We start from the raw sequence: 25468 nt of genomic DNA on the forward strand, positions 1-25468 counted from the left end.
AGTCATACTTACATGGTTACTTGTGTAACGTGTGGTACATGTAAACGGCCAGGAATGTTTTAGTCATACTTACATGGTTACTTGTGTAACGTGTGGTATATGTAAACGGCTAAAAATGTTTAAGTCATACTTACATGGTTACTTGTGTAACGTGTGGTACATGTAAATGGCTCAGAATGTTCAGTCATACTCACATGGTTTCTTCACGGCTGTCGCCATCGCACTACCCACCAAGGTCACTAAACAGACCTGATAGTTAACTCCTTCGAATCAATTTTCACTTTCGATATCTCCCGTTTTCGGAAAACGAGACTTATTATAACTCAGTATACTACAGTTATTTACACTGTAATATACCTGACACGTAATGGCGCGGTAACTACTTCCGCACTTGACAATTTGGGGGCTCGTCCGGGATATATATGTGTTATTTATAAGTATTTAGACCATATTTTCAGAGGGTATAACTCTAAATTTGTGGCGATAACATTGGTTGTTAGTACTGCGTGTTGAAACAGTGCATTTTATAAATGTAAACAATAAGTTAATTGTTACAAACATAAATTAATATGCTGTGTAGATGTGCCAGTGCAGGATCACAATCATCATATCATGAAGGAAGTGTATTAAGAATGTACAACCATTACATATTGTGTATCAGAGTAGGTCGGGTCTTTTATTCATAGTCACTGTTATTCCATATATGTGTATAAAGGAGTGCTATAATAGAATATAGACTGTTATTATGTACGACATGTTAGTTTGCTTGTTACATTCAACTTCATACTGTATCGCGGGATACATTTTGGAAAAAATACTATTTTTTTTCTTTCAATAATTGAAACTTGTGAAGTCCATTCTGATCGTTTGTCCCAGGTTCTGGAGTTCGTGCAAGTCTACGTATTGACGTAATGTAAAATGTATAGTCCGGCATTGAAGGACCATCATACATCATGATGGTGTACGCTGATAGTTCAATACAGCCAAATTATGTAGAAACACAACACAAAACCATTTTTTAAATGTCATATTTAAATATTGTTTATGAATTCAAAAGATATCAAATTTTCTGGTGCGTCATTGCGGAAGAATAATGTTTAGACGCGGTGCACAGGCTCAGCTGCGAGTCTACGGCAGCCATCTTATTACCAGTGCGAAGTCGAGGGCCGCTACATTTCGAGGATTTACATCTTTTAGAATGTGAAGCTGCAATAATTGAATGTCGAATTAGACAGGAAACCAGACGTCACTTGAAAGGAAGAAACATGTAATATGGTATTTGACTGTTCGACTGTATTTCGTACAAGACGGGACCACATGGATCTACCACAGGGGTTCGTTAAAAATGTCTGAAATACACATATGCTTTTACTGATTTTGGTCACAGCACACATAAACAAACATTTATACATTTATATGTGCTGTGACCCCTATCAGTTATAGCATGATATGTGTATTTCAGACATTTGTTATCGAACCCCTGTGGATCTACGTTGTTTTAGATGTGTACCGGGGGTTGATAGAACGGGTAGCTGGAGGTAGAATTTTCAGGGCAGCACATGACTTATCACTACCGCTAGCAGCCGTGAGCTGATAATAGTTTGCTAATTGATCGTTTTTGGTTGTTTGAACAAGTTATTATGTAGCTTCAATACAAATGTTAAATATCATCAAGTGAAACATCCTCTTTGTTTAAACATGTCAATAGTTATCTCCCTTCGCAAAATCATACGCACAGGCAATGTTAATCTGGTCAAATTCATCGGCAAATGAAACGGGCTACATTTGGTAGTTGCATTGAGTCCAACTTGAGTAGGAATTGAAATATTTCTCAATAACTAGATTGTAGAACGTGACCCAGTTCACCGCGTATGAATATATGCACATATTGGCAGACTTCTTTCCGCAAAATTCGTGTCAATGTTTACAAACAAACACTACCTAGCATCACTTTCAAACGATGGACGTCCGCGGTCATTAGTATTTTCTACTAAGTATTTTGCCCCAGTACCTCAGTTTTATACAAATATAAAATTATTTATTCCATTGCCTACTAATACAATTATGAAGATATTGTATGAAGTAAAATATGGATGTTTTATGTGAATGAAAATATTGAAATGGAGGAACTGTTTTCTTTTGTTGCCACGGAAAGTGGGCGGGGTTTAGATGTCTGTCAACGGCTTTTTTCGCATGGATTAACATGACGTCAACATATTTTTTAACGCAGATTACACAAGGTAAATGCTTGTGTCCGACTCTTTTAATAGTATTAATGTTGAAAGAAAATATTGTAAATATAAGAATTAACCTTTTATTGTGTGTGATAATAAATCCAATGGAGCAGTCGGTAAATTGTTCGTAAACGAAATAAAAGGTTAATCCTTAAATACAGTAAATATGTAATCTGTGACACTATACATAACATAATTGACTAATTGACAGCAGGTATGGACGTCTAATTTACCACACTATTTATAACATACAAAGGTAATTGGCTAATTGATAACCAATATGTAAGTGTAATCTGTGACACTATATATAACATAATTGGCTAATTGGCAGCAGGTATGGACGTCTAATTTACCACACTATATATAACATACAAATGTCATTGGCTAATTGATAACCAATATGTAAGTGTAATCAGTGACACTATACATAACATAATTGACTAATTGACATCAGGTATGGACGTCTAATTTACCACACTATATATAACATACAAATGTCATTGGCTAATTGATAACCAATATGTAAGTGTAATCTGTGACACTATATATAACATAATTGGCTAATTGGCAGCAGGTATGGACGTCTAATTTACCACACTATTTATAACATACAAAGGTAATTGGCTAATTGATAACCAATATGTAAGTGTAATCTGTGACACTATATATAACATAATTGGATAATTGACAGCAGGTATGGACGTCTTATTTGCCACACTATATATATAACGCAGATTACACAAGGTAAATGCTTGTGTCCGACTCTTTTAATAGTATTAATGTTGAAAGAAAATATTGTAAATATAAGAATTAACCTTTTATTGTGTGTGATAATAAATCCAATGGAGCAGTCGGTAAATTGTTCGTAAACGAAATAAAAGGTTAATCATTAAATACAGTAAATATGTAATCTGTGACACTATACATAACATAATTGACTAATTGACATCAGGTATGGACGTCTAATTTACCACACTATATATAACATACATATGTAATTGGCTAATTGATAACCAATATGTAAGTGTAATCTGTGACACTATATATAACATAATTGGCTAATTGGCAGCAGGTATGGACGTCTAATTTACCACACTATATATAACAAACAAATGTAATTGGCTAATTGATAACCAATATGTAAGTGTAATCTGTGACACTATACATAACATAATTGACTAATTGACATCAGGTATGGACGTCTAATTTACCACACTATATATAACATACATATGTAATTGGCTAATTGATAACCAATATGTAAGTGTAATCTGTGACACTATACATAACATAATTGACTAATTGACATCAGGTATGGACGTCTAATTTACCACACTATATATAACATACAAATGTCATTGGCTAATTGATAACCAATATGTAAGTGTAATCAGTGACACTATACATAACATAATTGACTAATTGACATCAGGTATGGACGTCTAATTTACCACACTATATATAACATACAAATGTCATTGGCTAATTGATAACCAATATGTAAGTGTAATCTGTGACACTATATATAACATAATTGGCTAATTGGCAGCAGGTATGGACGTCTAATTTACCACACTATATATAACATACAAATGTAATTGGCTAATTCATAACCAATATGTAAGTGTAATCTGCGACACCATATATCATAAAATCACAATGGCATATTCTACCTTATTCCGATCAGTTCACTAACTTTATCGCCTCTTATAGGTGAAATGGTGAAAAATAACATATAATGATGCGACAAACAAGAGGCACACGGACCACCCATTTTAATGGCTGTATTAGAAAGAGAAACTTGTTTTCGTTTTATCCATCAAATATTTAAAATAGTGTAATAATCCCTTTTTCAGGAATGTATATCAGAAATAAAGATTAATACAGAAATATTTTGATTTCTCAGAGGTGTACAATCGTCATTCCTATGGAATTAAACCTGTCATCCAATTAGCTAATTATATAATCATGTTACAGGGTGAGTTCTCCTGACTTCGTTTTGTTCCAAGCACATTATGGTATACACAAAACACCTGAAAGTTAAGAACAACAACGACATTTACCTTTCATACAAATACACTGTAGATCTATATGAATTAAGGGAAATAACTCTTACAATACTTTTATGATAATTAACTATAAAGTGCAAATTACATAATTTAGGAAAAATGTACAATAAAAGTTATTTTACTTTTTGTATCGGTATGAATTTCTAGATAGCTTTATCCAACTAGAATACATACAAACTAGCTCATTTCAATATAAATATGTTATACAAACTTTTAGAAATAAATGCATAGTATTTTTTATATACATATAGAAAGTATATTTAACAGATAATTTGAAACAGTAACTACTTATTTAGAAATAAGCTAGAGTGTTTAGATAAAAACATGTCTAGCAAATAAACACTTACTCTACAGCTATGGTGTAGACGTTCCGGATATATGTGTACATGTAATGTAAAACCATTGCAGCACGTAAATCTTTCTCAAACTCTAGAAGTGCCCAGGTAAGATTGCCAGGTACCCAGGTATGAAATGTCAAAGGTCATATCCTAAGACAAGTCATTGGTCAGTCTACAGTCATGTGTCAAAACATGCATACTTAATTACTAATACGTATTACAACACACAAAAATACGACGTGTATGTATATTAAGGTGGCCTGACTCATAAAATATAATAGAATTTGAAACAATAACATTTATCCTAATTTCACTTTATACCAACAGAATATTCCAATAGTACTAAGTAATATATACTTATACATAAATTCTACCCTGTAACAATGACATTTATCCTAATTTCCCTTTATACCAACAGAATATATTCCAATATTACTAAGTAATATATATTTATATATAAATTCTACCCTGTAACAATAACATTTATCCTAATTCCACTTTATACCAACAGAATATATTCCAATATTACTAAGTAATATATACTTATACATAAATTCTACCCTGTAACAATCATTCACTTCTTCATTATCGACAAATTCAACCTTCGGCGAGGTGTGGCTTTTTAAGTCCAGCCAGTTTGACTTCTATAACAAGTAAATCATTGTACGGAAACCGTCGATAAAACAGAGTGTAGAATGCTTAACTATGCGTGGATATCTCTTCAGTTTGAAAGTACTGATAAAAGTAAATTACTATAACGTTTTTATTATGTGTAACGTCCATTTAACAGATACGATCGTTTTAGACGTGCGCCGATGCGTGCATGTGTATAGGTGCTGGAGACAGGGAATGTCGATGTATTTGTATCCTTGTGTGTTGTGTATAGGTGCTGGAGACAGGGAATGTCGATGTATTTGTCTCCTTGTGTGTTGTGTATAGGTGCTGGAGACAGGGAATGTCGATGTATTTGTCTCCTTGTTTGTTGTGTATAGGTGCTGGAGACAGGGAATGTCGATGTATTTGCCTCCTTGTGTGTTGTGTATAGGTGCTGGATACAGGGAATGTCGATGTATTTGTCTCCTTGTGTAGCGTGTATAGGTGCTTAAGACGGGGAATGTCGATGTATTTGTCTCATTGTGTAGTGTGTATCTAATGCCGACTTCAGAGTGCTACCTAACTGAATTACTAGGCCGAAAACATTTAGCACAGTATTCCAACCGGTCACATTATACTGACAACGGGAAAACCAGTTTGTATAACCCTAAATGGTTAACGTTGAGCAGGGGATAACGACTACATTTTAAGGACTACGATATGTCCTAGCCTTGGAACATGATACATACTCTATTGAGGCGAGCGTGTATCACTAACAGTACAAGCGAGGTATTGCCAAGCAAGGCAATAGGAAACAAAAGAACGTTTTTTAGGAAGTGGAGAAAAAATATGAAGTTCCCAAATGTTTCATTTGGGGCAGTAGATCAATTTCCTTTTTCTCAAAGTCCCTTTAGCAGAAAACACGGGAGACAACCCTCGAATCTGCATCGGGCCCTGCACTAGCAGAGTTTTACAACAAAAGGATACAGCAAGCCTATTCTTTGACCTGCTAGAAATTCAGCATGTATTGGGTACCTAATGATAACAATATAAGAGTTCAGTATCAGAGATAAGATAAGGTTTTGATATTGCAAAATAACATTTATTATCAAGAAGGGACAATAAAATTGAAATCAAAAATATATTTTATTTCACTGTCAATATACACATTTAATTATTAACCACATTTAACCAAATTAAATAAGTTTGTATAGTATTCACAAGTAATTTATCAACAGAACATGTTTTTATTCCTTCCGATAAATAACTTGTATACACACGTCTGCTGTGTTTTATAGACTACGTTACATGAACTTACTTGATTAAAAAAGGAAAAGGGCTCCAAATAACCCCCATTAATTAAAACAAATTAGGATAACACACAGGTACCAGAGACCAAAAACTCAGCAAAAGGTAGCGACAGAAAATAATTATAAAGATACAGGAATATGTAGCAAATGACTAACATAATCACCCGTAGGTGTTCACGTATATCTACACCGCTAGTCAATTTATTAGTAAGTCCAAGTTCATTGCACCAATAGTGCACTCAAAAGATAGTGTACATTGAACTTAAGCTACCAAAGTCACACACTGCTATAATATTCAACTAGTTGTCGGGGGCATCTTCTATGAGCTTGTCTAAAGCAGCGAGAGAGGAAAAGTCCTCGTCAGTCATGGTCTGTACGGTATGAGGTATTGCACTCCAAGGCACGCGACAGTACTTCTTTCCTGTGTCATCGTCCGTCACGATAAACTGCCTTATCTTCAACACTGCAAAAAAACAAGTCTGCATACAATTCCCTTCTCCCCACTCACAACAACAATTTTTACAAATTACTTTGTACTTTGTTGTCATGTTTTCATAACATCTGACTTTCTTGTTAAGCCGACGTTTAGCTTTTTTGTAGAAATCTCTGCCTACGACAATGTAATTGGTTTCTTTATAGCGTCTAATGTCAGAGCTAGACACTGCGACTTCCTGACACCTCAAACATCGCAATGTAAAGTTGCCTTGCGTCTTATTCTTTCTTCCAGCCTCTCTGGAGCGCTCCTCCTCCTCAGCCTCTGTTTTAGTGATGGAGTCCATGCGTTTAATGACCTCCAGTCGGATGTCGTCGACAGGCCGACCTAATACCATCTCCAGCGCCTGATTCATCAGTGTCAGTTTCATTACGTTCTCCTGCTCCTGTCTGTGTTTCCGTTCGTTAGCAAAGTCTATGACGGTCCCATCCATTGCCCTACTCCTTCCTGTAATATATATTTCAGATACATTTTTTCTGGATGACAGTTATGGGTTGAAGTAGGTTTCTGTCGCCTTTATATTAAATATTGCACATACACACATTTAATATCCATTTACGTTCATTACTTAATATTGAGTAACTATTTAAATGCATTTAAAATGCACGCTGACCCTCGTTTTCATGTTCAGGGAATGTGTCTAACATCAGGTTTGGTTTTATATTGTTGAACGTCTTATTAATAAGGTCATTGCCTACTTGTGATAACGCGGAACTGACATCGACTTTATGGTGCTGCTATCTCACTGAAATATCATGCCGAAGGCACTCAGCACAGAGTTTCGCCCGGTCACATTATACTGACAACGGGTGAACTAGTTGTTTTCATTTCTCATAATGCTGAACGTTAAGCATGTATAACTTTTATTTTTAAGGATTTTGGTACGCCTGGGTACAGAACCCATTACCTTCCTCATCCGGACCAAACGCTCAACATTAAAGCCAAATGTGCGGTATTGCCAAGCAAGGCGTTAAGAAATGAAACAATGTAGAAGAAAAAAGAAAGATTAAGATTCCGGCAGATTTACTTTGGTCGCTTTTAAGTCCCCTAGTAGAGGGCACACATAGCAAAGCACCAGTTTTGCAGAGGATTAGCACATTGGTCGCCTCTTACATGCAGTGGGTAACATCAGGTGTATTCTTTTCTCGATCCCCGACCTGCAGGGGTGGTCTGACATCAGACGTAGTATGTAATCTACATGCGATACGAAGCACACTCGTGGCATGTATGGTGGAGTAAGGTAAAATGTTATATGTAGGCTGAAAGAAACTCACACTTGTGGCTTGCATGGTGTAGGGAGACAAAGTAGTGTGTTGGCTATTATAAATGGCTACTTACTTATTGTATGGTTTGGCTTTGGTTTTTTGTAACGTCCTATTACCAACGAAAGGCCTTGAAAGTGTGCCTCCATGTGTATTATGTATGTTTGCTGTAGGCGGTATGATGGTGAATTTGACAACATGCGATTGCCAGGATCTGATGCCGACTTTAATGTGGTATCCCACTGAAATACCATTCCGACATGGCTCGCCGAAAAATAACATTAAATCAGCAGGTTTGATAAACACCATTTTCATAAAACGATCAACTCTGGTCCAACCGTTTGAGTTAATAACAAGAGCACCGCGAGCGGAAACATGATACGCAGGTAGTGTTATAGAATGGTATACTGCCACCGTTTTGTTGGTGACTGTGACCTTGCCATGAATTTTCCTGTTAGACATGTTAAACATGTTTGAACTTTGTATTACCAATCTAAATTTGAAAGGAATTAAACAATGATCAGAAAGGTTAGGTAACGATAAGGCTACATATAATACTCACCTGTAATGATCAGAAAGGTTAGGTAACGATAAGGCTATATATAATACTCACCTGTAATGATCAGAAAGGTTAGGTAACGATAAGACTTTATAGAATACTCACCTGTAATGATCAGAAAGGTTAGGTAACGATAAGGCTATATATAATACACACCTGTAATGATCAAAAAGGTTAGGTAACGATAAGGCTATATATAATACTCACCTGTAATTATCAAAAATGTTAGGTAACGATAAAGCTATATATAATACACACCTGCAGCTTGTATGGTGGATATTTCGTTGCTAGATTTGTTGTAACGGATGACGAAGTTACAGGCAGGTATGTCCAAGCCTTCTTCGGCCACCTGTGTCGCCACCAGTCCATTGATTTGTTTTGACAGGAGTTTTTGCACTACCCGGTTATGCTCGGCTTGGGACTGTTCTGTCGGAACAATAAAGCCTTGTTATGTCTTATACCACACGGGTCTGTTTTATCATTAAGTGGAGCCATAATAAATTATGGTATACAAATTCAACATGTGCTTTCTAGCTGTTTCTCGTGACCTATAGTTACACTCCTTCGTTAACATATATATCATTACGTCAATAATATCTATCAGTTTCAAACAAAGGGTCTTGAAACGTTGCGACACGTTAACAGTGCAAAGTTTGTGTATTAAGAATCACTTTCGTACTCATATCACAGGCACGTTTCCTTCTTACACAGAACCTACACCTTACAAGACAGATACATATATTTGGCTTCATTTCTCACAGTGAGTCGATAAGAAATTCACATATCTCACAAACATAATATACACCAAAAAGTGGACTATGACCTAAACTGGACATTTTCCTGATTGAATTCTATTCATCGACAGTAGTCGTGAAGATAGTTATTCACAAAAAAATACGTGATTAGCAAATCAATGATATATTAGCATGTGTATTGATTAGTGCGTACTTCCGTCGCCATCTGCCGTTGACTGTGCGCTTATTAGGAAACAGCATTTAGCGAAGGAGGATTTCTCTCTCAGGTACTTTGATACGGCGACGGCAGATTCTCTTTGTTCTACAAACACAATGAATGTGGAATCTTTCCCTTTCTCTTCAAAGTTTTTGTCAACCATCTCCTGGAGTCGAACAATGTTTGGATTCTCATATTCATCGTTCATTGAGAGGATTTCCAACCTCTTGGTGACGTCTGTAACATAAAATAAATTTGTCTAAATCAGGACTAAATCTCAATAGAAACAGCTAAAAGTAGATTTCTTAAAAAACACACTAGTTGCATCATAATAGTGTTATAGTGGTTTTTTTAAGAGTTGCGTAACCAAAACGGCTGTCAAATTATCAGTTTAATTTTGTTTTCAAAAACCTATACATACGATTTTTTTGTCAGAAAACAAAACTTGAGGGTATTTGATGGATATAATTAAAGGTTTACAACAGCAGAAATATGTCTGAAAATAACAATAGTAGAAATATACAAAATACAAATATGAAAAAATCACATTGATAGGTCTCCATAACAGAATCGAATATACCTCTTTCTTACAATGTACGTAATCATGAGTTACGTATCTCTGTAACTATAGATGTAACCATGAGCTACGTATATCTGAAACTATACATGTAACCTTGAGTTACGTATCTCTGTAAATATACATGTAACCATGAGTTACGTATCTCTGTAAATATACATGTAACTTTAAGTAACGTATCTCTGTAAATATACATGTCATGGTTACTAATGAAAAACTATTGCCAGTTTTGAAGTTGCAGATGAAACAGTTTAAACATTAGAAGAAATAAGTGGTAAACAATACTTTTGACATCTTACATTTGTAAAGGCTGACAACTGTATGTTCGGTCTTGTTATTTCCTGATTCCTCCACAACTGTATTGTCATTTTCAATAATATCATCTCCTGGTTTTTTCTCGTCTGTATTGTCACTTCCTGTATTATCCTCGTCTGTATTGTTTCGGGATGAATTAGAGATTACTACTGCGTTCTTTTTTCCTCCTTCCAGTATATTGTATTTCAGTGACGAATGATACAAATGCTCCAGCACGTCTTTCATACATAATGTGTGGTTTACACTCAGAGCAGTCTGGTACATCTATAAAATAGATATCTCGTCCGTTAACTATTCACAATGCAAATCTGTTTTGACGTTTATATATAGACTTTGCAGGCATAATTTCGACCAATCTGTTGTTTGCGTACATTGCGAACATTGACGTCACTTCATAATACTTCCCTGTTACGTCGTCTATTTAAACCTTCCATCACTCTTCTTAATTGTAATAAACACATTATATTCAGTTTCGGGGTTGTTTTGATAAAAGGATTTTATGATTTTAGAAGATAATACGATCCAGCCAATATTCTTTATATAATTCATTAGAGCAGCCATTGGAAGGCAACTTTTCTCGTTAACTTGGAGTTCTCTACATCGTCCGTTAACCTGTACGAAGAAACGCAGAGACATAAACACACTTCACTATGCAATATTACCAAAGATGACGGTACAACTTACTGTTAGATGTTCTGCTATCACAATTGCCTGATGTTTAATTTCCGGTGTTAACTCTTCACTTCGAGGGAGAGCGCCCATGAGTCGGGACAGCCAAGACTGGTACTGCTGTTCCATTCGCATTTTGTCAGGTATTTCCCCCAACAACTTGTGCACGTTCTTGTCAAGATCCAACACTAGACGGATACAGAAAACGTGAATGGTATTATCTATTGTTTTGTAAATGTTTACTGTTCAGGGACATTACATAGCCTCATTCTATTTGTAAAACCTGCGAACGTTCACAGGTACATTAAGGACTCAAGAGATTCTAAAGGCCAAGTGTCGTCGCTAAGTCTCACGACAAGACTTCTAGCACGGATGAGTAGTGTAGCACTCAGTAACAAGAGGCCCTGTATCGCTCACCTGAACATGTTTAAAATAATTGGTATGAAGTAAAGATATAGCACTCCATGGTAGGTGCTGTAAGTACATGAAATTTCAGAAAGATCCATCCAGCACTTGAGATAGAGTGAGAACAAACTTCAAACAGAGCCCCATCCCTCTGCCCCTAGGGGGGGNGGGGGGGGGGGGGGGTGTCATACCCTCCATTTATACAAAATTGAGTCCCCTTGACCCAAGGATGCTCAGACTAAATAAGGATAAAATTCCTTAATCCCGATGGTCGGAGAAGGATTTTAAAGATTTTACCTCTATTTCTCCTATTGAGACCCGTCCTTCTGCCCCCTGGGAGAACACACCCACTGCTTATACAAAATTGAGTTCCCTTGGCCCAAGGATACTCCAGACTAAATTAGGATAAAATCCCTTAATCCCTATGGTAGAAGAAGGATTTTAAAGGTTTTACCTCTATTTCCCCTATTGGGCCCCACCTCTCTGCCTCCAGGGGGGTCAGACACACCGTTTATACAAAATGTATCCCCTTCACACAATTCCAGAGTGCTTCATACCAAATTTTGAAAAAAATCCTGTCATTCCTACAGAAGAAGAAGGATTTTAAAGAATTTACTGTTTCCCTTATTTGGCCCCTCCCTTCTGCCCCCAGGGGGGCCACACTCGCTGTTTAAACGAAATTGAGACCCTTTCTCCTAAGGATGCTCCAGACTATATTAGGATAATATCCCTTAATCCCTATGGTAGAAGAAGGGTTATAAAGGTTTTATCTATTTTCCCCCTTTTGGGCCCGCCCCTCAGGTCCCAGGGGAGCAACAACCACGGTTTATGCAAAATTGGTTCCCCTTTACCCAAAGGTGCTTCAGACCAAATATAAACCAAATCCTTTCATTCCTACAGAAGAAAAAGGACTTTTAATAAATATTTTGCTATGTATCCCATATTGGGCCCCGCCCCCATGCCCCGCCCCTCCGGCCCGTAGGGGGCCAGACCCACGGTTTATACAAAATTGGTTCCCCTTCACCCAAGGATGCTTCAGACCAAATATGGAAAAAATCCTTTCATTCCTACAGAATAAGAAGGATTTTAAATAATTTGCTATGTTCCCCTATTTGGCCCACGCCTCAGGCCCCTGGGAGGCCAGACCCACGCTTTATACAAAATTGGTTCCCCTTCACCCAAGAATGCTTCAGACCAAATATGGAACAAATCCTTTTATTCCTACAGAAAAAGAAGGATTTTAAAGAATATTTTGCTATATTTCTCCTATTGGGCCCCACCCCTCAGGCCCCTAGGGGGCCAGAACCACGGTTTATACAAAATTGGTTCCCCTTCACCCAAGGATGCTTCAGACCAAATATGGAACAAATCCTTTCATTCCTACAGAAGAAAAAGGACTTTTAATACGTATTTTGCTATGTATCCCATATTGGGACCCGCCCCCAGGCCCCGCCCCTCCGGCCCCGCCCCTCAGGCCCCTAGGGGGCCAGACCCACGGTTTATACAAAATTGGTTCCCCTTCACCCAAGAATGCTTCAGACCAAATATGGACCAAATCCTTTCATTCCTACAGAATAAGAAGGATTTTAAATAATTTGCTATGTTCCCCTATTTGGCCCACCCCTCAGGCCCCTGGGAGGCCAGACCCACGATTTATACAAAATTAGTTCCCCTTCACCCAAGGATGCTTCAGACCAATTATGGAACAAATCCTTTCATTCCTACAGAAGTAGAAGGATTTTAAAGAATTTGCTATATTTCCGCTATTGGGACCCGCCCCTCAGCCCCTAGGGGGGCCACACCCATCATTTATACAAAATTTGTTCTCCCTCCCACAAAGATGCTTTTGACCAAATTTGGTCAAAATCTGCTCAGTCGTTCATGACAAGTAGCGTTTTAAAGTTAAAGTTGACGGACGGACGACGGACGCTGCGGTATGGCATAAGCTCACCATGGTCCTTCGGACCATGCGAGCTAAAATGAGTGGGAAACACTGACTGACTGGCAATCAAACATTTCCATCGAGGTGATATCACACTCGTACCCATTTTACAGTGAAGATATGTCGTGCAGTTAGTGGCTGGATCAGTGTATTCAAAGAGTTGACGAATAGCATTTATGGATACAGTAAGACTCACATTTGTCTTGGAGCCATGTCTCAAGTCGATCCATAGCGCCCTCTATAGTATCTCTCATTGGATCAGTCGTACGGTCCTTCATGACTTCGGAATCTGAAATAGTAAACACATTGTCAAACGATGGTTTTATTTATCCCTAACAATCAAACGGCACAGAAGGGAAAAAATTAAAGACTTAAACCTCAAATTTGCTTTTTGGACCCAATCCCTCTGCACCCAGAGAGGCAACACTCCATTTATACAAAACTAAGTCTGCTTTGCCCAATGATGTTCCAGGCCAAATTTGGATACAATCCCTGAAATGGTACAGAAGAAGATTTAAACCTCACATTCCCATGTTGGGACCTGACCCACTGCATCCAGAGGGACTACACCCTCCGTTTATACAAAATTAAGTCCCCTTTGCCTAAGGATGCTCTAGGCCAAATTAAGTCAAAATGTATAAAGGTGTTTTAGACTAGAAACTTTTTTAAGGAAAAGTTGAGGGACAATGGACGCCTGCGGTACGGCATAAGCTCACCATTGTACTTCGGATAGAGTATTATGTGAGCGTACGTTTTTTGGGTTCTGGAACAAATTGTGTGTACTCCTCCCTGTTGATCCGGGGGGTAGCGATCTTGTGAACATTCATTCGGGCCATCAGGTCGAGGATACTTTTCTCTGCGCCATCTACATTGCAGGCCCGCTCAGTTCCTACCGACGCTGTCAATCCGAGAATCTAGTAAAGAGGAAACAGTGAGGGCTGGGGAAATCGTTCCGATGGATAAACATAATTCAGAAACATTCTTTCCAAATATATATTCTCCCTTCTCCAACAAGAATATCCCACAAACTATCAACTTCTATCTATTAAAACAGCGGTGGCCATTCTCCAACACAGATTTTTAAGTGACCGTGCCGCAGGATGAAACTGTTATTTTTCCCTGCATATCAACGATTACCGTTACCGTTGATATCACACACGGAGTGAAATTTTATTTTCTTTCAAGACATAAAGAATTCGATTATTTACACAATGCTATGCATGCTTTTATAGGCCCCTTCAAAATGACGATATTATTGTTCAACCTCTGGCATAGTTCTTTTGCTATTCCGATCAGTTTTTATTAATACTTCCTCATAAGTGAATTATAAAATAGTTAAGCATACCAAGTGAGGTAATATATATATTTATCAATTCAGATTAAAGCACATTATTGTGAACACTACCTCTGACCCTGTCAAACACATAGTATCCTTTCATACCAAATATAAATATTGATCAATTTTTATTACAAATTTAACCGCAAATTTTACGAGAGAATGCTGCAAGGTTTCTTAATACAAAATAAACAAAAAATTAGCACGTAAATCACGTATTCAGTCCCCCTCAAAATAGGTGGTCAGAGAACCGTTTTATGGTTCAAACCTAAAATAAAGGCGATGTTTACCCGCAACAACATAAACTAGGATGGATCATTTACTTCCGCATACCAAAACAGTGATACTGCTCCTTAGACACAACACACGCGTTTAGGTTTCAATCATTGTTCAGAACAAGAAAGAGAGGGGTTTTATCGTCGGAACATACACCATCTCAATGTAACTTGCGATGCAGTATACATACCTGTGGTCGTTTGACGGCGCTATCTTGTGGTAGTTTCCGGTAGTATTTCATAATCTGGTTGTATGGTTCATTTTTGCGTGTGTGGTGGCACTCGTCAAAAACGAGCATAGAAAACAAATCTAGCGACACAGTCCCTTCTGCCAAGTATTTCTCAAGTGTCATGGGAGTGAGGACACAGACGTGGAAGTGCTGTGTATTCGGTAATAGGGTATCACTGATCCGGTCCGCGCCACTGAACTTCATGATCTGGTGATATCAATATAAAGGCGTTTACATTCCACGAGTAAGTTAAGTGCTGAAGGCGCTTTTAAACTATGTTACGTGTTTTTGTTTTGTGTTGTTTCTCCACTACTTGCAGCATTATTCACTGTACCTTACATTACGGCATAGACGGCTTACACAAGAACATACAGGAGCTACGTAGACAGGCGGTTATATCTCCAGACCTTGTACCTAATTTCTAACAGCTGTATGATACAGTTTGATTTTACAAAGGTAACATTAACTGTGTGTGTATCTATGTACCTTATAGGAATTTACTGTTAATATAACTTATTCCTAGATGAGAATTAAGTGTAAATGTACATTAAACTAGCATAATAATTTACTGTACATGTACCTTATACTTGGGTTAGAATTTACTGTACATGTACCTTATACTTGGGTAAGAAATTACTGTACATGTACCTTATACTTGGTTAAGAATTACACTTATTCCTAGGTAAGTATTAAATGTAAATGTACATTAAACTAGCATAAGAATTTACTGCAAATGTAACTGATACTTGGATAAGGAGTTACTGCAATGTAACTGATATTTGGGTAAGAATTTACTGTAAATGTAACTTATACTTGGGTAAGAATTTACTGTACATCTACCTTATACTTTGGTAGGAATTTACTGTAATGTAACTGATACTTGGATAAGGAGTTACTGCAATGTAACTGATATTTGGGTAAGAATTTACTGCAAATGTAACTGATACTTGGGTAATAATTTAATGTACATCTCCCTTATACTTGGGTAATAATTTACTGTAAATGTAACTGATCTTGGGTAAGAATTTACTGTAAATGTAACTGATACTTGGGTAATAATTTACTGTAAATGTAACTTATACTTGGGTAAGAATTAACTGTACATCTACCTTACACTTGGGTAAGAATTTACTGTACATCTACCTCATACTTGGGTAAGAATTTACGTATCACTTCATACTGTTGATCCAGAAGCGTCAACGTTGTGTTGAAAAATGCAATTCTCCCTGAAAAGAAACACAAATAAAGAATATTTTCAAAACTTAAAAATGTTCATGTTTTTAAAAGGTTGGAACTCTAAGATTTCTTATGATTTATCAAGAGGTCCAATGAGCCTGAATCGCTCACCTTGTATTGATCTTACACTTGTAATCACACAAATGGACTAACATACAGCTACAGGCAAAATATCAGTGTTTGATTCAAAAAAATATATATCAAAAGATTTAAACATGTGACATTATGAGACCTTGAAAGTCAAACAAGGACATTAAGTTGAAGAGACTTTTATAGCCTTTCATACCAGCATGCGTCAGGCCAAATATCATTACCCTGGACCTTTAGATTATTAAGAAGTTGTTTAAAGATTTCAACTTATTTGACCCCTGTGACCTTGCAAATGGGTGAAGGAAATTCATTTGAGTAAACTTTGTCGCCTTTCATCCAAGCATGTAGCTGGTCAGATATCATCACCATAAGTCTCTTGGTTATTCAAGAGAAGTTGTTTAAAGGTTTTGACCTCTGTAGCCTTGGATATAAGTCAAGGTCATTAATTTGAATAAACTTGGTAGTACTTCATCCCAGCATGTTACTGGCCAAATATCATCACCCTAGGCCTCTTGGTTATTCAAGAGAAGTTGTTTAAAGGTTTTGACCTCTGTAACCTTGAATTTAAGTCAAGGTCATTCATTTGAAGAAACTTGGTAGCCCTTTATCCCAGCATGGTACTGGCCAAATATCAATACCCTAGTCATCTTCGTTATTCAGAAGAAGTTGTTAAAATATTTTAACATGTTTGACCCCTGTGAACTTGAAAATGGATAAAAATCATACATTTGGTTTTGGTTTTGTTTAGCATTGGTTAACGTCCTATCAACAGCTATGGTCATTTCAGGACGGCCTCCCCTGTGTGCAAGATGCATTCGTGTAATGTATGCGTGTGTGTTTTGGGAAGCTGTGATATATTCGTTTTTGACTCCTTGTGATAGCGCAGAACTGCTGGCGACTTTATATTGCTACCTCACTGAAACATACTGCCGAAGACACCCAGCAGGACACCACACCCGGTCACATTATACATTAGAACAACTTGGTAGCCCTTTATCCCACCTTAGGCCTTTTGGTTATTCAGCAGAAGTTGTTTTAAGGTTTTGACCTCCGTGACCTTAAATATAAGTCAAGGTCATTTATATGAACAAACTAGTTAGCCATTTATTCCAGCATGTTTCTGGCCTAATATCATCATCCTATGCCTCTTGGTTATTCAGATGAAGTTGTTTAAAGGTTTTAAACATAGTTGACTCTTGTGACCTTGAATATAAGTCAATGTCAATCATTTGAGCAAACTTGATAGCCCATCATCCCGGCATGCTACTGGCCAAATATCATCATCCTAGGCCGTTTGGTTACTGAGAAGAAGTTATTTAAGTAAAAAGTTGATGCCGGACGGACGGACGCCGGACGCCAGACGCCGCACCTGGCATAAGCTCAATGATCTACTTCCTAGATATGTGAACATATTTACCTCCACCTCGCTCAATGATCTACTTTCTAGATATGTGAACAGATTTACCTCCACCTCAATCAATGATCTACTTCCTAGATATGTGAACAGATTTACCCCCCACCTCGCTCAATGATCTACTTCCTAGATATGAGTAGACAAACGAAGCTTCTATGAATTTAAAGTTGTGTCTTATTGGTATACTTTCTTTTTTCTTTTTTGAAAAGCTTGAAAACAGTCGAAATTATTTTACTAAAGATAAAATCGTGAGATAACAGAGATCTTTGTTGACAATATCTTTATTTGGTTTAATGGCCAAATATTTATCAGGCTGTACACTTTCCCACAAGAAAAAGTTGTGTCCTTCAACTAGGCTACTTGGCTGCTTATTAGAGGTTGAATATATTGAAGAGTTTACTGGACGAAAGCAGCCTTGGAATGCCCTTCTAATACTCTTTCAGATATACTGACAATGTGCTGTCTAATAAAGAATACATTCACCAGTCTGATCGTTTATACATCCCGATACACTTTAAATCATGGCCACTGCGGACTTTTCTGCATCCATTGTTTACCTTAATTTACACGGCATATGTCGTCCTAGAATCAGACAACACGTTTTCTTCTGAATCGTCTTGTCTTTTTCCAACGTATTATACGAAAGTTTACCATTTTTCTTATTCATTATTTTGCCCCTGTTTTTTTGCATTTTAGTTCGCAATATAGTAGTCTCTTGGTGTTTTCTAAATTCGAGACATCAAACTTTTGCCTTACGCTGGAAAAATCTATTATTTTTCCAATGATAAATTCGCTCTCATATTTGACTGATGCTTACTCTACAATTTACGTTTTTTCGAAATAGATGAGGTAACAATTACAGCAAAACATTTCCCATAGAAAGAGATAATTTCATATTAAAGACTAAAATGATAATTCAAGAATAAGTCATAACTCTCAGGATAGACCCTGCATTTATGGGGCTGATGAAAGAGTCATACCAGTTGGGTTGGTGTCAAGGTGCTTCTTCATAATGTGCACGGCAACCCTGGTCTTCCCTGATCCTGTCCCTGCCCAGATGATTGAATTCTCTCCTTTTAGACCATCCTGTGCTATTTCCATTTGATAATCACGCAGGGGGAAGTCTCCGTTGATGTCAGGTCCATTTTCCGTCTGGTCTAGTATTTGGGAGAAAACAGAGTTAGCTTTTGGAAGGATCTGTTATAGATCTATAGATCCAGAACTACTGAACAAAGGCACACCTAATATAAAATCGTTCCGCTCAGATATATATTCAATAATTAGAGATTAATAAACTCGTTTTCAAAGTTTTGTTATAAATTGACTACGGTTGTGTTTTGAGGTTAAATGTTTCCGTAGCAGCTATGTTAATGTGAGGACGGCTGATCATTGTGGTTTCTTCAGTGTCAACTAAGGGGAAGACCGAGAAGATAACTTCGATAATTTAGACTCCCCTCAATACACTCACCCATCAGTTAAAAATAAATATAAAAATGAACAAACAAACATGACGAATTTATTATACCAGTTTCCAGCTTTCTCAAAATATGTTATACATATATAGTACACAACTTTGTGTACCGAATGGGGAGTTGCTAACACATTGAAATAACGTAGAATTTTCAATTACCAGAACGGTCATTTTTCGGACGATCCAGGCTGTTCATGATATCGCCTGACGCTTCACGTGTGTACACTATACTTATGTCGGCTGACGTATCACGCGAGTCCTCCGTATCGTCAGGTGTGCTCTCAACAAGCTCGGGTTCTTTGTATGCAACACATAATAGTATACACATTATGTAAGCCTTGATATTGTCATAAAAATGTCCGTTAGATATCACATACCTATTTGATTAGTTTATTTCTTTTTCAAAACGTATCTAAATTGTTGTCTTATGGATCCTAGTGATATAAAATGTGTCAATACACAACAAACAACTCAGCACGTGGATGTATATATAAATAAAAATACATAAATGTATATAGATAAACATCACGTGGAAGTACAGTACATAAATAAACAACACGTGGAAGTACAGTACATAAATAAACATCACGTGGAAGTACAGTATATAAATAAACATCACGTGGAAGTACAGTATATAAATAAACAACACGTGGACGTATATAATCCTAACAATACATGGATCTATATAAATAAACAAACCATGGACGTACATGAAAAACAACACATTGATGTTTATACATAAACATCACGTTGACGTACAGTGTATTAATAAATAACACATGAACGTTTATAAATAAACAACCCATTGACATATAAATAAACAACACACATGACCGTACCTAAGTATCATGAAAGTGTATAAATAAACAACAAATGGATTACTTTAAATTAACAAAACATGGATATAAACAATCCAACAGCATCATCTAATTATACATACCTCTAAAATATATTAGGATGAGGTTACCATTGTTCTATGATTTACCTTTTCAAGAACGTAATCTTTCTAATCTTTAATGCTCAGGTCAACACCAAGACCTCGGGAGTGTCTTATCTTACTGCCCAGACATAACTTATTCCCAAGATTCAGCAGTAGGTTTCGCGAACTTTACCCATCCGCTACATTTATCAGCAATACGTGCAACCTACTTCACCTGAATTCGCAAAGAGCTGTATGCGATTTGACCTACCTAACCTCCAATATAGTAACAACCCTACATATGCTCTACAAGGAGTGGCCTTCTTACCATCGAAGTTGTATTCATCCTCCAGTTCTTCCGCCAGAGAAACCATTCCCTGTGCCCGCAAGGCTTCAAGAAATGCTGCTGCCCTTTTCGAGTCAGGTGTGTGTATTTTCTCTCTGTTCCATCTGACCAGGCCATTTTTAATCTTATCCTTTAAAAGTCGATGGTCGTGCTCGATATGTTCTATGTTAACCCCTTTCAGACCTAGACGTATCAACAAGCTATCCCAACCTATACCGATCCTCGATGGTAGATCTGTGATTAATGACAAGTCCGAGAATAGCTCAGCCACTGAAACAGTCAAATATACGGTGAATTGCAGTGTTTTACACAATGTATCTTTTTGTTGTTTCGTCGTTTTTGTATTTAAAGTTCAAACATTATTACGTTTATTTTCATTCCGATTAAAAGTTTGTTTTCTATCTCTTAGCTTTCACGCCGCGGGCAATAGATACAGCTTAAATGATACAAAACACGATATTTTGAAGTTTGAGATGTGAATGAATTTATACAGGTTTAAGGACTTTATGCAACATTTATAACCGTTCACTACAAGAGACCCGCTTGGTTTTAATCTCACAATTGTAACCTTAACGGTCACATGAGTTCTGATATATTTATACAGAGAATTATCTTTTGTTTTTAAAACATGAACAGAAATATTATTCAAAGTGACCAAAAAAACCAAGAAAGCCACCTTATTCAATATCTAGCATACAGATTTAAGACTAAAAAGTATTTGAAACTAGCACCTCTGATTCTAAACAAGGAAGATGAAGAAACTTTAGCACACTGAGTCCTTTGGGTCCCTCCCTACAGCACTTGGGAGTAGGGCTGGCTCAAAATGTTCAAAGTATCAAACTGTCAACTCAGTGTTATAATTACAATCAAGTTATCAACATGTAATATCCAAAGTATCATTTGCCAATATAAACCAAAATACATTTATTTTGTCATCCCCACCCCTTCCCCAGGGGTTAACGTGAGACCCCAGGGTCATATAATTCCCAATTATGGTAGAGCACCTTCAAACCCTTCAATATTTGAAGAGTATTTGATTCTACAATATCTGGGTATTGAAAAGATGATTTTGAAATTTCAGTCAATTTGACCAGTTTTGGCCCAATCCATCAGCCCCTGGGGATCAGCCAGGGCTGATAGGTGCATACCATCAAGTTGCTATCCTATACTGATAATGCTAACCAAATTACTTCCAATTGAAATTAAACAAATGTTGGACCAAAATGTGATTTCCCAATATAAACTATAGTAAAGTTGACCCCCCTCCCAAGGGGGAAACGTGAAACCCCACGGTCATGGAATTCACACTTTTAGTAAAGCATCTTAAGACCCTTCCATCTATGAAAAGTAAACGGCCAGGAATGTTTAGTCATACTTACATGGTTACTTGTGTAACGTGTGGTACATGTAAACGGCTAAGAATGTTTTAGTCATACTTACATGGTTACTTGTGTAGCGTGTGGTACATGTAAACGGCAAGGAATGTTTTAGTCACACTTACATGGTTACTTGTGTAACGTGTTGTACATGTAAACGGCTAAGAATGTTTTAGTCATACTTACATGGTTACTTGTGTAGCGTGTGGTACATGTAAACGGCAAGGAATGTTTAATCATACTTACACGGTTACTTGTGTAACGTGTGGTACCTGTAAACGGCCAGGAATGTTGAGTCATACTTACATGGTTACTTGTGTAACGGGTGGTACATGTAAACGGCCAGGAATGTTTAGTCATAGTTACATGGTTACTTGTGTAACGTGTGGTAAATGTAAACCGCCAGGAATGTTAAATCATAATTACATGGTTACTAGTGTAACGTGTGGTACATGGAAACGGCCAGGAATGTTTTAGTCACACTTACGTGGTTACGTGTGTAACGTGTGGTACATGTAAACGGCTAAGAATGCTTAGTCATACTTACATGGTTACTAGTGTAACGTGTGGTACATGTAAACGGCCAGGAATGTTAAGTCATACTTACATGGTTACTTGTGTAACGTGTGGTACATGTAAACCGCCAGGAATGTTAAATCATACTTACATGGTTACTAGTGTAACGTGTGGTACATGTAAACGGCCAGGAATGTTTTAGTCACACTTACATGGTTACTTGTGTAACGTGTGGTACATGTAAACGGCTAAGAATGTTTTAGACATACTTACATGGTTACTTGTGTAGCGTGTGGTACATGTAAACGGCAAGGAATGTTTAATCATACTTACACGGTTACTTGTGTAACTTGTGGTACCTGTAAACGGCCAGGAATGTTGAGTCATACTTACACGGTTACTTGTGTAACGTGTGGTACATGTAAACGGCTAAGAATGTTTTAGTCATACTTACATGGTTACTTGTGTAGCGTGTGGTACATGTAAACGGCCAGGAATGTTTAGTCATACTTACACGGTTACTTGTGTAACGTTTGGTACCTGTAAACGGCCAGGAATGTTTAGTCATACTAACATGGGTACTTGTGTAACGTGTGGTACATGTAAACGGCCAGGAATGTTGAGTCATACTTACACGGTTGCTTGTGTAACGTGTGGTACCTGTAAACGGCCAGGAATGTGTAGTCATACTAACCTTGTTACTTGTGTAACGTGTGGTACATGTAAACGGCTAAGAATGTTTTAGACATACTTACATGGTTACTTGTGTAGCGTGTGGTACATGTAAACGGCCAGGAATGTTTAGTCATACTTACACCCCCACTTGTGTAACGTGTGGTACATGTAAACGGCTAAGAATGTTTTAATCATACTTACATGGTTACTTGTGTAGCGTGTGGTACATGTAAACGGCCAGGAATGTAAAGTCATACTTACATGGTTACTTGTGTAACGTGCGGTACATGTAAACGGCCAGGAATGTTTAATCATACTTACACGGTTACTTGTGTAGCGTGTGGTACATGTAAACGGCAAGGAATGTTTAATCAAACTTACACGGTTACTTGTGTAACGTGTGGTACCTTTAAACGGCCAGGAATGTTGAGTCATACTTACACTGTTACTTGTGTAACGTGTGGTACCTGTAAACGGCCAGGAATGTGTAGTCATACTAACCTTGTTACTTGTGTAACGTGTGGTACATGTAAACGGCTAAGAATGTTTTAGACATACTTACATGGTTACTTGTGTAGCGTGTGGTACGTGTAAACGGCAAGGAATGTTTAATCATACTTACACGGGTACTTGTGTAACTTGTGGTACCTGTAAACGGCCAGGAATGTTGAGTCATACTTTCATGGTTTCTTGTGTAACGTGTGGTACATGTAAACGGCCAGGAATGTTAAATCATTCTTACATGGTTACTTGTGTAACGTGTGGTACATGTAAACGGCCAGGAATGTTGAGTCATACTTACACGGTTGCTTGTGTAACGTGTGGTACCTGTAAACGGCCAGGAATGTTGAGTCATACTAACACGGTTACTTGTGTAACGTGTGGTACCTGTAAACGGCCAGGAATGTTTAGTCATACTAACATGGTTACTTGTGTAACGTGTGGTACATGTAAACGGCCAGGAATGTTTAGTCATACTAACACGGTTACTTGTGTAACGTGTGATACCTGTAAACGGCCAGGAATGTTGAGCCATACTTACATGGTTACTTGTGTAACGTGTCGTACATGTAAACGGCCAGGACTGTTTAGTTATACTTACATGGTTACTTGAGTCACGTGTGGTACATGTAAACGGCAAGGAATGTTTAATCAAACTTACACGGTTACTTGTGTATCGTGTGGTACCTGTAAACGGCCAGGAATGTTGAGCCATACTTACATGGTTACTTGTGTATCTTGTGGTACATGTAAACGGCTAAGAATGTTTAGTCATACTTACATGGTTTCTTCACGGCTGTCGCCATCGCACTAGCCACCAAGGTCACTAAACAGACCTGATAGGTAACTCCTTCTTCGAATCAATTTTCACTTTCGATATCTCCCGTTTTCGGAAAACGAGACTGAACACGTGTTTCTAATTATAACTCGTTATACTACAGTCATGTACACTGTAATATACCGGACACGTAATGGCGCGGTAACTACTTCCGCATTTGTATACAGTTACGTTACTGACGCGGTATAGCCTTTGTTTAATATACGGTCTGTGATTTTAACAGACAGACCTATTTATGGTTATATCGTGTGCTCCAACTCTAATCAATGAACTACAAACATTAAAGTAATAGAAATGATCGTGAATACAAATGACCACATATAAGACTACACATGTATTGTAGTTCATTACAACTAACACAGCCGTGTTTAGGTTATAACGCGTTTGCAGACATCGAGGATTCGTAACTATTTCAAAAGATTTACTGAAAAACAAAATGATAATATGCCTTATATTTTTCACCTTGACAGAACACAAAATGGAAACGGAATAATATCCTTTATCTAAAAACCATCGGCAGTAACTGG

The 25468-nt window shown here is 37.3% G+C and overlaps 2 protein-coding genes across 4 annotated transcripts in view; both read right to left on the reverse strand.

The window, feature by feature from the left end:
• The window catches only part of LOC110449350 (interferon-induced helicase C domain-containing protein 1-like), a 33179-nt gene extending 32814 nt beyond the window's left edge, over window positions 1-365 (reverse strand). The window contains exon 1 of one of the 2 annotated variants that reach the window (XM_021496169.1): window positions 195-365. In XM_021496169.1, the coding sequence (XP_021351844.1) occupies window positions 195-219 (25 nt within the window). In that variant the 5' untranslated portion in view covers window positions 220-365. The remainder of the gene's footprint in view (window positions 1-194) is intronic. The other variant, XM_021496159.1, reaches the window with a different exon arrangement.
• Window positions 366-3879: 3514 nt separating this feature from the next.
• On the reverse strand, window positions 3880-25035 carry LOC110449340 (probable ATP-dependent RNA helicase DHX58). Of its 2 annotated transcripts, none has more exons than XM_021496145.1 (13): window positions 24885-25035; window positions 21018-21305; window positions 19930-20067; window positions 19280-19456; window positions 16703-16785; window positions 15521-15766; window positions 14470-14632; window positions 13915-14007; window positions 11387-11559; window positions 10687-10966; window positions 9808-10047; window positions 9118-9285; window positions 3880-4267 (listed from the first exon to the last, which is right to left on the reverse strand). In XM_021496145.1, exons 1-13 carry the CDS (start codon window positions 24907-24909, stop codon window positions 4248-4250), a joined length of 2094 nt encoding a protein of 697 aa, XP_021351820.1. In that variant the 5' UTR covers window positions 24910-25035; the 3' UTR covers window positions 3880-4247. The 2 variants fall into 2 exon arrangements, with proteins under 2 accessions (XP_021351820.1, XP_021351811.1); XM_021496136.1 differs by lacking the exon at window positions 3880-4267 and adding an exon at window positions 6363-7485 and having other exon boundaries at window positions 24885-25030.
• Window positions 25036-25468: the final 433 nt, after the last annotated feature.

This window comes from Mizuhopecten yessoensis, unplaced genomic scaffold (genome assembly GCF_002113885.1).
Source record: "Mizuhopecten yessoensis strain PY_sf001 unplaced genomic scaffold, ASM211388v2 scaffold443, whole genome shotgun sequence".
Lineage (NCBI taxonomy): Eukaryota > Metazoa > Mollusca > Bivalvia > Pectinida > Pectinidae > Mizuhopecten > Mizuhopecten yessoensis.

Excerpts from the sequence above, each read along its gene's own strand:
- LOC110449340 (XM_021496136.1), bottom strand. The coding sequence starts at position 24,909 with ATGGCGACAGCCGTGAAGAAACCAT. Across the intron at positions 20,068-21,017 it reads GGATGAATACAACTTCGATG|AACCCGAGCTTGTTGAGAGC; the intron begins GTAAGAAGGCCA and ends TTGCATACAAAG. Across the intron at positions 10,967-11,386 it reads TGATAGCAGAACATCTAACA|ATGTACCAGACTGCTCTGAG; the intron begins GTAAGTTGTACC and ends TCTATTTTATAG.